The sequence below is a fragment of the Pteropus alecto genome, unplaced genomic scaffold, assembly GCF_000325575.1.
Source record: "Pteropus alecto unplaced genomic scaffold, ASM32557v1 scaffold131, whole genome shotgun sequence".
Lineage (NCBI taxonomy): Eukaryota > Metazoa > Chordata > Mammalia > Chiroptera > Pteropodidae > Pteropus > Pteropus alecto.
In genome coordinates this window covers 381,266-396,441 of record NW_006434709.1, presented here as the reverse complement: position 1 = coordinate 396,441, position 15,176 = coordinate 381,266, and the positions used below count along the sequence as shown (strand labels likewise).

General features: G+C 36.4%; 1 protein-coding gene across 1 annotated transcript in view; it reads right to left on the bottom strand.

Annotated features, from left to right (window-relative positions):
- The window catches only part of EXOC6B (exocyst complex component 6B), a 519,851-nt gene that overhangs the window by 150,785 nt on the left and 353,890 nt on the right, over nucleotides 1-15,176 (bottom strand). The window contains exon 19 of the mRNA XM_015587609.2: nucleotides 14,562-14,703. Within this exon, the coding sequence (XP_015443095.1) occupies nucleotides 14,562-14,703 (142 nt within the window). The remainder of the gene's footprint in view (nucleotides 1-14,561; nucleotides 14,704-15,176) is intronic.

Below are 15,176 nucleotides of genomic sequence, written 5' to 3'. Positions count from 1 at the left end.
TGTCTCTCAGTACAGGCAGGGGTTTGATTCTGGGACCCCTGCAGATACCAAAATCTGAGGATGCTCAAGTCTTCTATAAGAAAGAGCATATACCAAGGTATACAGTTGGCGCTCCACATCTATGGACCCCCAACCATAGATTGAAAACAGTACAGGTATTTATTGAAAAAAAAATCTGCATATATGTGGACCTGCGCAGTTTAAATTCATATCATTCAAGCGCCAACTGTACATACTTCTTAATAAGTCTTGCATCATTTCCTTTTGGCTATCCTCACTTCTTTTCACTCTATTCTCCAGTCATAATGAACTAATCTTAGTTCCCTAATATACCCTGTTCTTTATTTCCTCCCAGAATTTATACAAATACCTGTCTTTGTCAGAACACCCTCTGCAACGTACCTCATTCCACTTGCATGGCTAACTCCTAGCCATGCAGTCCTATTGGACATCCTAGTGTAACCCACTCACATATAACAGATGAGAAAAAAAGATTTAGAAAGAGAGTAAATGCATTGTCCAAATTCACAGCTACTTAGCAACCAAAGACAACATGGCCTCAATTGACTCACCCTAGTATACATTATCCCACAAGTGACTGTACATACCACCTTCTCTCAGGAAAGGAGTGGAAAATATAAGTAAAATACAGTCAACTGCCATTATAGAACATTATAGCAAGACTTAAAATTCTACACATTTTAATTCACTGGTGTCTGGAAACCAGCATTTCTAAATGGAAGTGTCAGCAACGGTATTTTCCAAATTCCAATCTTAAAATACGAAATTTGAGAATGCTAAGGTGATTCTTGGTTCTCTCTCTCTCTCTCTCTCTCTCTCTCTCTCTCTCTCTCTCTCTCTCTCATGTAAAATAGAGTAAGAGAAAAAGAGGATTTTTAAAATAGGTAATACTGAAAGTAGACTAGATAGATGATTTAATTAAAACAGCAGAACTCAAATCAGAATCTATGAAATGCTGAAAAGTTAAAGCATGAAATGATGGAAAGGCCTGCATTTTTTTTTAAATGTCTTATAAAAATTAGGACTTTCATCAATTTTTTGAGAAGTAGAAAGTGTTGTGCCATCTAAAGGCAGTAGTAGATGGATGAGAATGTTATGGGAACTACTTGCAGACCTGAGAAGTCAGCCAACTTTCAACAATTAAAATAATTTCTAAATAGACATGGTATTTAAAATTATTTCCTGGTTTACACCCTATAAAATGGCCCAATTAAAATAAATAGTTTACTGGCCTCAGCCCCAAAGACATGAAACGAGGGCCAAAGAAAATATGAAATGTATATAATGCCCCAATGTAAACACTTGGAGACAAGCAAAGCAGTAAATGCATCTGATATTGTTGGGAGACTCAGGCTTATTATAAACATTAGGATTTTGGCCTGTGTGAGTGAAAGGGAGGTGCAAATGGTTTGATGAAATGACGAAGCAGTGCTAATAAAATAATCATCAGCTGAGGTGATGTTTGTTTGTAGCTAGTTGATACAACAGAAAGAGATGGCCATACATTGCTGTGGGGCAAATGGTGAGGTCTCTGGTTTACGATGATTAAGACGAACTGTTGTTTCTACAGGGTCATTTCTCCATGAAAATGTTTCTGGGTGTTTTCTAGCAAACCATGAGGATTTTTAAAAAATTTTTAATAATTTTTTTCTAAAGTTTCTTGTAAAGAAACAGTAAAAAGGATTTGAAGATTAAAAAATTGCTATGATACCCTCCTTTAACCGTAAGAAATCTGTTTTACCAAGTCTGGGTAAAGTGACAAGAAAGTAGCGATAAACACAATATATTTTTGACTTTTTCTCCTTTGAAATGGTGTTTCTTAATCTTTCTGGTTCCTGAAACTTCCAAAGTGTATAAAGTTGAGAAAAAACAAAGCATAAAACCTGAAGCAGCCAAAGTAGAAAATGCAGAGAAAGCGGGAAGGATCACCAACTCTGGAATATCACTTTAAAGAAAACTGGTCCTCTCCCTTTTGAAACCATGAAGCAAGAAAATGGCCTTTGGAAATTACCAGCTGTTTAAGTTAAATCCTTGCTGCCACCCTCACCCCACTCCCAAATATCCCTTGAAATAAAACCAAGAAGAAAAATCTACACAATTTCAAAGAGGAATCAGACACTGTTCTTATTTAGAGATGAGATAAGAACCACATTTACCAAACAGCCGGACAGAATCTAGGGTATTGGGAAAGTCTGCAGCAGAAAAAGAAGCTTAAATGGGAATCATGATCCTTCATGTAGCAGGTCCTTTGTACTCCTTTATCACTAATATGTCCCACAAACAATCCAAGGTATCATTTGCTACCAGAAAAAGTACTTTGTCTGTGCTGGCCAATCTCTGGAAGCCAATAGCAGGGCTTGACAGTGATGTATAGCAAGGTTAGAGCAGCATGATCCATCTCCATTCGCTTGACAAGGATGGCATCTTAGGCCATGGTGAGGAAGAGCAGGTTGCCTGCCCTCACTGCTCAGGTTGGCAACACCTACTATCAAATGACCGAGTGTCTGGCAACGGGCTCAGAGAGACAATGATGTCTTATCTTCTGGAATTTAAGGAAATTTAGCCATAAACTGAAAAAACTGCTGAGTAGGCACTACTCACTGACCCATGTCTGAGAAAAACCTTTCTAGAGGGTACAGGGTCCATCATCCATAGTCAAAGAGAAGTGACATGGCCATTTTAACGGCAGGGAAGCCTTCTTTATGAGTTCTCCATAGCTAAGAAAGACACATTATAATAGCATAGCACCTAGGACGCAAAACCTTGCAGGCGTGGAAAGACAACAGCAAACAAAGTAGGGCTTTTGTAGTAACTATTTCTGATGGAAGGAAGATATTTGCAGTTTGTGCTCTTCCTACACTATTTTAGATCTGAGAAGCCAAGCTCAATCGTGCTTTTAAAAAGAACTGGTAAGGGCCTGGGAAGTGGGAAAGAGAGAAAGCCGTATAATTCATAAGTTTCCAAAGAAGCTTTTGGATAGGTTGACTGTAAGCTAGGGACCTGAGAAAATGATACCAGACATTTTTCAAACTACGAATTCTCGCTACATTTGAGTTTTAAATCTCATTTCTTGTATACAATTCTACAGTATTCCAGGTCTTACAGAGAAAACAAGAATGATAAAATGACTGCATTGTTGATTACTCTGTGTGTATGTATATATATACACACACATATATATACGTATACATATATATATACACAATTACCAACTTAATGATTCTCCCTTGCAAATCTGCAAATTTTACTGCAAATATTGAAACACAATGAGAATCAAAAACAAGAATATAGAACAAAATTGAAAAATGAGGAAAACAAATGTTAAAATGAATAGAGAGAGATGTGCTCTAATAAAGACTGGCTACCTAAATCTCTACATATTCCCAGAAGAGAATGAAAATATTATTGTAAAGAAGAGACATAAAATAATTTTCTGATTCCATTAACCAGTCAATCAACCAAAAGACAAAATTCATTAGCCATGGAACATGTCTCATGGAACAAGTTGTCTTCATCGTATTAAAGCAATAACAACTAATTATCCTTAGATTTTCACATGTGCAGAGCACTGCAAATTATAGGATACAAGTTTGTTTTTCTGCATACAAGCTTGAAGTCAATCATCAATCTTCTTTAATGTTTCTCAGATGTAAGAAGACAGAAAGGGAAAGCTTGTTTTAAAATTATAATTCAGAAAGATGAGGCTGAGGATAGAAGCTAAGGGATCTGAAATCAATGATACTGAAATACACAAAATGTCTTCAGTAGTCTACCCATAGGCAATTTTCATCTTTAAGCACTATATATACTCTAACAAAAGAGGCAAGTGTTATGTTCACATAACCTAGGGAGATCAGGTTTAAAATTTTAATAAGCTCAAACTTCTTCCATTTGTCTCTCTTCAAACCTTAAATCTTTAGATGGCTCTCCTTTTAAGATTTGAAGAGGTATCAAATGTTTATGATACAATTTGAAAAGTGTCCGTTAGATAAAATACACTTTGATTGGAAAGTAAATACCAAACTTTTCACAAGAAAATCTTAGTATGAAATGGTGCCATTTGCTACAATGATATAAGGTTTCTGAGATTTACTTAATTTTACAGAGAGCTAGCTTATCCTCTTTAAATCTATTTCTACCAGTACTCATGCCCTGATAACCAAGTTTCCAAAAGAAATGTATTAATACTCTTTTGTCTCCTCGATTGCTTACCTATTATGTTTTCATCACGGCAACTCTGATTTTACCCACAACTACAGTGACATCTCTACAGGATAATATAATCCTTCAGGTCTTGATTAGACAGCTTGACTTGCTTCCTAAACCAATATTATTCAAAAGCAAAAAGTATAAAGCAGACTCTGAGATAATTCTATCTTAAAGATTATATAGAAAATTAAACTGCGAAGAATTTCTTGACCTATATGAAAATTAATAAAGAAACATCATTTAAAATGAATTTGGAAGGCTAGAAGAAAGAACTCCCACACATGCCACTCAACAACACTACTGACCCCAACCGGAAGAGACTACTCTCCCACAGTAAGTGAAACCAGCAGGAAGAAGAAAAGATTCCTTCTTTCCCAGTGACAGTTCAGCCAATGAAAAGTCATTATCTTCAAACTTTTAGTCTCCTCCAATAGACATTTTGTTTACAACGGCCCCTCTCAAGTCCTTAAAAGAGCATTCCTCTCTTTTGTTTCCCTGGATTTGCATCTAGTTCACCATTGGACTGCATGTCCTGAACTGCAATTCTTTGTTGTTCCTGAATAAACCCATTTTGCTGGAGAAATATCTGGCCATCTATTTATTTAAAGTCAATATCTTATTCCAATTGTCAATGAATTTACAAGAGCCTCTGATAGCAATCACTCAAAGCCTGCTTTCTGCCTCCATATACTCTGAGTATAAGTCCCCTGAAAAATATGACATCACACTTAACTATAATAAAAACAATGATAAACATATTTAACACTTACTGATTCTTACATTTACGTACATACTAGAATCTATAAAAAATTTCATATGCATTATTTCATTTAATTTCTATTAACAACTCCCCAAAGACATAAAAATATCCACACCATCTTCCCTCTTATGATAAATCTTAAATATCTTGGAACTAAATAGAAATTCAGAAAAATCATCTAGCCCAACATTTTCATTTAATAGATGAGAAGTGCAAAGCACAAAGAGGTTTCAAGAATTCCCAAGACCAAATAGCCAGTGGTGAAATTCTGAGGTCATAATACATGTCTCCTGACTTTCAGCCCAGTACTCCTGTTGATGAGGATGATGACAGTGACAGAGACAATGAGGATGGCAGCTAACAGTTATTGTAATTACTCACTTAATCACATGTCTATAAGACAGGTACAACTATAACTTCATTTTACAAATAAAGGAACTGAGGTTTGGAGGATGAGTTAAGTATGCACAAATTACTAAAATGAAGATCCAGGTTTCAAAGGCCAATCTATCTGTTTCTATCACTCACAATTTTAATTTACATACTCTACAGTTGATATATTGAGAACTGTTGGGGGCAAAGATGGCTTTATAATCCATAGAATGAAATATATGAACTAAAGTTGCCAATCATTGACTTATGAGTTGTATATCATCCTAAGAGAGTAATCCTTAGGAGTCCAACTACATCCCAGGTTGTCTTGCTATTCGCATCACATGACATCCATCCCAAGCTACTTCCTACTTCTGCCTCATCCTCAGAGCTGAAAGATCTATAAACCGAGTTGCTAATTGAGTAATTTTTATTCATTCAATAACTATTTATTATTTATTAAAGGTCAGGCATTGTGCTAGGTGCTAAGGAGACAGGAATGAACAAAACAGTTATGATTCCTGATCTAACTGATCTCCTGTTTACCTTTTTCTTGGATACTATGAAATCAAGGTATTTAAAATAAGCCCTCCTTTATCCTTGAACTGGTTTGAATAGATTTTTGTTCCTTACAAATAGACATACTTTAATTAAGACAGATTATTAGAGATCAAGCTGACAAAAAAAAGACTTTAGAGTAAAAGTTGAATGTTTGGAATTGGTTAGTAGGTAATGGCAGAAACAGGGCATTGAAACTTCCCATCATTTCCCAGGATGGGAAGTCAGCAGTCTATGGAATGTGGCAGCCAAGCTCATAATTATATTATCTTCAGTCATCTGGGAACAAGTTCCCACTGAGGGTGAAGCTTTGGAGAACTAAGTTGTGCTGCCATTGACCAATTTTTTAAAAAAATTGAATAATATGAGTCATGTGAAAGCTTTTAACAATGCTGGGCAACTTACAATAAAAATGGGGCAAAGTCTCGTCCTTGCTAGAATGTGCAGCTCAAGAATCCAAGAAAACCTAGAGCCCCTGTAAAGCTCTAGTGCAGTAATCCCCCTCTGTGTACAGCTGGATAGCGGAGTGAACTGAAAATCAATAAACTGATCTTTCAGGTATGAACTGATACACCAGCTGTCTTCATAATCTCATCATATTTCCTTGATAAATGCAAGGACACTGAGAGAAATGGTGGAACCGTGATCCCTTCTCCAGAATGCTTTCTTTTGTATCTCCCTTGCCAGAGGAGAGTAGCGCTCTGCTCTGCTATGGTCCATCCCTTATTGAATCCTGTCCTGTGACTAGGATCTAAACAACATGGGCTTAAGGGTGATATGCTCAATAAGAGTAGGGAAGAAAAGAATTATATCCAGAAGGAAATGTAAGAGTTTCCTATGAACCTCAGCAAAAACAAGGAAAACTGTGTGGCTCTGCATTTTGCACTACTTATTCAAGGACGACTAAACATAATCTTGATTGACAAATTAATTACTATAGGGTATCTTGCTTGAGAAGCTTGATTTAATGTACTAGCTAGTAGTTACTTTAACAGTTTGCCTGGTTGGCTGATGCAGATTTGGAGTTAGTGCTGGCTTAGCTGTTATTTAAGAGCCAGAATTCCCTTTGCATAATATAAACTTCAAAGGCTGCAAGAGAAGAATGATAGTATGGATCTGTCACATATGCTTTCCGTATGTTTCTCACCAGGGTCCTGAGGACTCTCTTCTCTTCTCTCCCTCACATCAGGAAGAGATTGGTAAAAGAATGCCTGAAGCCCTAAGAGAGACTCTTGTGGGGAGTGACCAAAGGTGGATTATTAACTTTATGGAACTAGAGAGTCAAGGATAGCTGAGCTCAAGTAATGTAGAAAATCAAAATAAGTGATTACAGTTATCCCAATTGGCAGTTGTTTGGGCCTGGTACTTAAGGTTCAGGGAGATCACTTTATATTCTTTAATTCAGATGCCTCAGTGGCAAAACTGTAAGTAAGCCTATTAAGGTCTGCCTGGTTAACATTCGCTAAAATATCTCATACTTGAGTCAAGGAGAGCCTGCTATAACACAAGGGGACTTGCAGCCATTTATTTTAGTGAATATATACAAAGAGATGGAAATGCTCAAATGTTTTAGGAACTACTAGGTTCTGACTCTGAGTTAAAACTAATTTTTTAGGGATGCAGAAAACTATTTGATCTCTCAGTTAGAGGAGTGGCTTGTGAAGGTTAAGTAATGACAGTGTTCTACCACTATCATATCATACAGGGCTCAGCACGATCACACAGTTACTCTTAGGTGGTTTCCCTAAATCCCGAGTTTAGGCAGATTCTCCACATTGATTTCCTGACCTGTAAAGTCAGGGCTATTATGGCAAGAAAGGTGAAACACAAGGCTTTGGAGCCCTTGTTCCTTTCCCAAACAGGAAACATAGGCCAGAACTCTACCATCGAAGAACTGAGAGAATTTGGCAAGATGCGTCCCGTCACCTTCCTGTTCAGGGACCCAGTTTATTCTGTGCAAAGACTAATGGGTCCTGGGAAATGCTGGATTAAACTAAATGTAAAAGATGCAGTTGCTGCTGCATTTCCTTGTGACCAAATATCCCCTAAATATGGCTTGTTATATTTTTAATATACTAATCTTCTGAATAATTTAGGGATCTGAGCAGATAACTAAAAACTGAAAACACTTAACATTATAAGCCATGTGACAATGGAAGTGGGAAATAAGAAAACACATAAAAGCATATGGATTAAGAAATGTAATTATAATAAATAAAATTTTCATGGCTGTTTACAAATAATTTTATATATATTATCTCATTTGACATCAAAACAATACTGTGAGACAACTATAACAGAAATTAGTACTTCCAATTTATGGATGGACTCAAGGAGGTTAAATGAGTTAAGTCATCCATTCCCATGGCTTAAATTACCACGTAGAAATATGCCGAAGCTCCCAAATCATCTCTATCATGGATTACTGCAACAGCCTTATAAATGGACTCAGGCTCCTGATAAATTGCAGAGTTCCTTCTAAAAACACAAATCTAAGTCTCTCTCCTATTTAAAATCCATGTTTCCTATTTTATCTCCAGCCTCCAGCATGGTACTTTGTCCAGAGTATGGCCTCTATATATATTTGTTGAATAAACAGATTACTGAATTAATACTGTTAACAAGTGGTTGAGCTGGAATATGAATCTAGATGCCCTTATTTTGCATATATAAAGAGAAAACTTGGGAAATGACAAATCCAGACATAGACTGAACATCCTCATGTATGAATGATAGAGAGGTCCAAATTCGAGACCTGCTAGTATTTAAAATCCAGCTTCTCTGCCAAGATTTTGTGTTCCAATATCCAAAACTAAATATAAGACAAACAAACAAATGTCTTATAAGACGAAATCCATGTAAAGCAGAAATAACCAGAGGTCATTGTCAATTTTTAAGAGAAAGAAATATTTTTTTCCCATCTCCTAAATTCCTAATAACCTCCCCCTTAAAGGTTTGGAAGCTTGTCAGTAGACAGTTGCCCAGCAACATCACTCCTATTAGATAATGCTGCCTCAAGCAGTAGTTACCATTTCTAGTAAACAGTAGAGTTAATTGATTTCTTGCAAAAGCATCAAGCTGAGAATTAGAAAATCATTACTTCTGTATCATACCTTTTGGGACAACCACAGAAGTTCGACAGACAACTACCAAGTAGCAAAACTTAATTTCTCATACTAAATAAAAGGGCATCTCCAAATCTAACCAATTCACAAACTATTGACAAAGGTTTGAGTGGTTTGCAAAAGACCTTCTTAAAGTTGCTAAATATTTATGAACTCCTGTTGCTGCTGCTGCTAATGATGATGATAATGAAAACAACAGGAAAAGCTACTACTTACTGCATATTCAGTGTTTTGTCAAGCCATGAAATAAGCCCTTTCATGCATTACCTTACTTAATTCCAACTCCATCCCTGTAATATTATGTACTATCTTTATTTCTATTTCATAAATGGGGTCAGCTATGAGAGGTTAAATAATATACACATAGTCGCACTAAAAGTAAATGGTGATGTGAATCTATTTAGTCGAGCTGACTCTAAAGTCTGTTCTTATTGACTACACTATACCAGCTGAATATCTCAGGCTCATGGTAATGCATAGAATTCGCTATGTATTTGGGATCTAAGGAAGTGGCAGCCCAGGCCTTAGAGTCAAATACTCAAGGTACACTCACATTCTATCATGTCCAGAGTTTGATTTCTTTCAAGACCTATGCAGTTCTTCCAAGGACTCACACAATAGGGAAAATACCTCACGCACACACCACTGGGTAGAAGGATGTAAGCGTTAATTATCTTGTCATTTGGGGCTGCTTTTATACGCCTCTGTATAGTTACTTGAATCTTATGTATCATTTCTTTAAGATTTTTTATAGACCACTGAGCATCTAAAGGGAAAGAAATAAGGGGGATGGTATAGCAAAAGACGTAGAATAGAATTCTTTCTTTTAAAGTAAAATAAATGTCCATGGAAAGTTTCTTGACAGACAAATTACTGCCAATCAGAAATGAAACATTAAATTCTAAATCGATGAAACTTAGTGGCTCCACAACATATCAGAAAAAATTTCAGTTGGTAATAAGTTTATTGAAGGCATTGTTATGCCTTACAAATATTAGCTTCAAGCTGATCCTAAGTCTGAAGATTATTACAAATATTAAATGGCTTTTTAGATAAGATACTAGCTCTCTGGAACTCCTTTTGCAAGGTTAACAAATTCTATTATGTTTCCGCCTTTTCATTAAATGATCTCTCTACCTCTTAGTCTTACCTGAAAGCTGGCTCTCTGCTAAGGATACTAATTCACCTATAGTTCTCTCAAGTAGAAGCTGCTCATTCTTCTATATAAAATGTACTTCAGAATCAGGCAATAAGATGGGCATTTTCTCTACTCATCGGTGCTTCTCCTAGGCCATCACTCCTCCTCTCCGAAACTCATATATTTAGCTTTATTTCCACCCATCTCTCTTTAACTTTTAGCTCTATCAAAAATGCAGTAATGTAGTCATTCCCAATCATTCATCAGACTGTGGTTTAACCAGATATTTGTTGGTTGCCTACTCCAAAGTCCCTTCCTCCCTCTTCTTTATGTCAGAATGAGGTTCTCCTCTTTCATCAAAACTCAGAAAAAATGACTTCAAACTCAACATCAAGAATCAATATTGATTGTAGCCAATCATTATGTTTTCATTTTCCTGGTAAATAATTGGTTAAGACAGAGGCATGTAAAACAATTTTGGCTAACTAGATGCAAAGAATCTGGTGGATGACTTCTTGAAACAATTCTGTGGCTGCTGGATATTATCCTGTCTGGATATAATCTCTGGAATTGTACTTATTTCTGAACAATGAGATAATGGTGGTTTTTATTTTCTTTTTGTACCTTTCTGTTTTCCCAAAAAATTTCCACAAAGAGCAGGTATTACTTCTATAAAAAAAATAAAATTTAAATATAATCTTGAAAAGAAGTTTACTTTATTCTGCTATTGGTCATGATGGAGTAATAGAGGACTCATATTCCCACTGCATTAAAAACAAACAAGCAAACAAACAAAAAACAAACAAACAAAAAACGTGGATAACTGAACAAAGCACCCGAAAGAATGGTTTTAGTTATTAGACAACAGTCAATGCAGGGGTGTGATCCATAAAAGATGGAAAACAAACCAGGTGAGCATGCCTAGAGGCAGGTTCCCAGCTGTGATGTAAAACGGGCAAAGGCGGGGAACCCAAACAAAATATAGGTAGTCTGAGTTGATAAGTCAGAGATTGCAGTCCAGAATGCTGAGACAACTAGTATTTGCAGGGCCAAGTACCAGAGAGGAAAAGGCTACAAAGGAGGGTGCTCAGGAAAACGACAGAAGGGTGCCACTCAGTATTTGGCAGAGTTCTAGTCTGCACACATACTGGAAAAAACTACCCAAGTCCAGGGAAAAAACCACCAGAAATGGAGCTTCTTTTAGATCTGAGCATACTTTGTGTTCCCACCAGCCAGAATTGAAAAATCTCCAGATACCTGGGCATGGCGATAGAGAATCCTGCAGAGGGCATTGTTTTAAATTTGGGTTTAAATAAGACCTAGACAAAAGGCTGCTCTGGACCCACTATAAATGTAAAAGCAAGTCTTGAAAGGATTCAACCAATTTAAATAATGGAAATGCAGGTCAAAACAAAACCTGATACTATTTAAAGGAATACAACAAAATACAGTATCGACAACAGAAAATTTTAAATGTCAGATGTCAGCGTTTCTCCACTTGGTTTCTCCATAAGAGCTGGTTTAGGCATCTTCACAGCATGGGGGCCTCAGGGTTGTTGGATTTCTTACACAGCAGTTAAGGAGATGGAGGCTGCATAGCTTTTATGATCTAGCAACAGAAGTCACAAAGGCTACTTTTGCCATATGCTGTTGGTTACAATCAAGTCACAGGCTTGCCAGATTCAAAGAAAGGGGAATTAGATGTCATTTCTTAATAAGGTAGTTTCAAGATTCTAGAAAAAGTTGTGGAAAAGGAGATACTATTGTAGACATCTTTGAACAATGTAGTTACACTGTAGATCTGAGCTGACATCTGGTATCATTTCCCTTCATTTCGAAAAACTGTCTTTTATTTTACATGTGTTATGATGTTGACCTTCTGGTGACAAATTTTATGAACTTCTGTTTATTTGCAAATGTTTTTCTTTTACCTTTATTTTTAAAGGATATTTTTCACAAGATAAAGAGTTTTAGATTGAATGCCCCTCCACCCCCCACCCCAACACACACACAAACACACACACACACACACCCACACACACCCCCCTCTTCAGTACTTTAAAGCTGTTCTACTGTCTTCTGGTTTTCACTGCAGTGTTTCTGATAGGAAGTTAGCAGTAATTATCATTGCTCTTCAATATGTAATGTCTTTTCTTTTCTTTTTCTTTTTTTTTTTTTTTTTGCTGTTTTTAAGATTTTCTCTTTTGTCATTGTTTATTTTTAGCAATCTGACCATAATGTGCCCGGGTATAGCTTTGTGTTTTTCCTGCTAAAGATTTGTTGAGCTTTTTGAGTCAGTAGATTAATACTTTTTATCAAGCCTTGAAAAAATTTCAGCTACAGTCATGCATTATGCCCATCTTTTCCTTTAAATTATTGAGTATATTTATATTCAGGTTGCTAAAGGACCTGTCTGTTATTTTCAACATTTGTGTTGTCAGTCGGTCTGTCTGTTTTTTTCCTCGTTATGGGTCACATTTTCCTGTTTCTTTTCATGTCAAATTACAGCTTTTTGCTGAGAAATTGTGGATACTGTGTGGTTGGGAGTCTGGAATTTGTGTGTGTGTGTTCCTCCTCAAAGACTGTTAAGTTTTGTTTTAGCAGGGAGTTATTTTATTGGCAGATTTCTCTTATCCTGTTAAGTCTTGTTATTAGGCTTTATTAGGATGGATCAAGATTAGTACTCACTCTAGAGCTTAAGTAGCGCTCTTAAGGCCTGACGTTTTGGGGTCTTATTGAATGTACTAGATGTTTAGCTGGTCTCTCCACCCTGACTGGTCAGAATTCCAGTGTCTCCTAGCACTCTGTAACCTCTGGCACTCTTATTCAGCTCACAGATCCTCAGTGGCTATTCTCTGCCAAACCTCACAAAGCTTCACCCTGCACATGGCAACTCAGTTTTTGATCAGACTTAAGGACTCTCCAATGCAGATTTCTGGAGCTACTTCTCTAAATAACTCCCTGTTCTTTAGTATCTTGCTGCACAAATCCTAGCTGTCTCACCTGCCTTATATGCTATTCTCTTTTTCTGTGTGGTACAGTGCTTTGTATTTGGGATCTACTTTCCTCTGCTGCTGTTTGGATAGTGCCCCTAGACAGAAAATGAGAGTAAATGACAAACTTACCTAGTGTACCTCTCCTCTCTAAAGGATCATAGCCTTGTGCTGTCTGTTATCCAATGCTCAAAAAGAGTTGCTTCATACATTTATCTAGTTTTACCACTGTTTATGAAAGAAGAGTGACTTTGATACCTGTTATTCTGTGATGGCTAGAACTGGAAGTCTCAATTAATTAATTCATTAAAAATAGCATAGCCAATAAAACTCTAATTTCTAGCCATCAAAGTCAAACAAGGGAAACCAATAAAAATAAAAATAAAAAGGTGGGGCAGAAGTGCTAGCAGACTCATAGAATTTTTCACTATTTTTATTTTCTTAGAATCAGAAAAAAATTCCAGGAGTCATATAATTTTGGTTCATTTTCGTTTTTCACTGACTGAACAATGAACATCACGACACTCTTCAATCCTTCCTTCTTCTTTCCTAACCGAAGCCGAATTTTGTGTTCAACTCCAAGTGAATGATTCATGATGAATCAACTATGTCAATAATAATGCTTCACTATCTCTTTCCCAGATAATCTAACCTCCCTTAGAGTATTCTGACCAATGAGACATACAGGAAAGTCTGTTAGAGGTCTCTTGAAAATACTGTTATTTTCTTAGTAAAAGGAATAGGTGAGGCTGGACCCTTTTTCCTGTCTTGAATGTGAGTCTCTTTTGATTACAATACAGATGAGAAACAGAAGTCCACACTCTAAATATGGCAGAGGAGAGGGAACAAAAATGCCTGATTCCTGGATGACATCACTGAGCAACTAAATCAATTCAGTAACTCATTGCCTAAGAGAAAAAAAAAAAACCTAAGTGTTTAAACTACTCTAAGGTTTTCTGTTTCTACCTATAATAGAAGCATTTCTGACTGATAAATGCACACACCATTTGTTCGTTAGACTAAGAAGTGTTTGCAAATAAGATGTAAAAATAGTTGTAAAATACAACATAAAAAGGAGATGCACTCTTTTGAAGTCTTTGGGCTTCTTTGGTTTTCTTTGGTGTCTGTTAAATGCACATCTGCCTTATATCGCACCCTAGATTGCAAACTTCCTTGTGGCCAGGGATCTTCTCTGTTCTACATTTGGACATAGGCACATTTAGGTGCTCAAATTCCTTAATGACAGAAGTCCTGCAAGTTAGTTCTGTCATCTAGGTATTCTTTGACTTCATCAGGACCAAAGACCCCATGGACTCAGAAATGTTTTTCACAGAAGTGAGTATGCAGGGAAAACAAACAAGCAAAGGAATGGTTCACTGTCTTACGTTCGCATTCTCTGACATCCAAGTTGAACTGCTGTAAAGCTCCCAAGGTGAGCTGCCTTACTTCAGCTTCCAGCAAAAGTTGCATCAAGGATGTGGCTAAATGCTTGCAAGCTGACATACATGCTGTCTGAGCCACCTTTCCCTGAAATACAAGAGTGTAAATCATAACGTTGATGATTTAAAATGAAATTCCAACAAAATAAAATCATTTTTATTTAATTTTTTTAAAAATTAAATTGGAGCAGCACTGGTTAATAAAATTATATATACGTTTCAAGTGTACAATTCAATAACACATCATATGTATATTGCATTCTGTTTACCACGCCAAGTCAAATCTCTTTCTGTCTTTAAGGTTTTCTTCTTCAGAATACTCTTGCATTCAAATAATATTGCAACTAATAGCACCTGACGGCAATTGTCTTAAATATTAGTTTCATCATGATCGGTCGCATAGCTGTAACACTAGGTTAAAATTCATACAGCCCAGCTCTTTATTCAAGAAGCACTTTTTTTCAAAATCAACAACAGATAAACAATATTCAAAATCTTAATTCAACCAAGAAGACATCTTTTCAGAGAAAATTAATTTCAAACAATCACAATCTAAAAAAA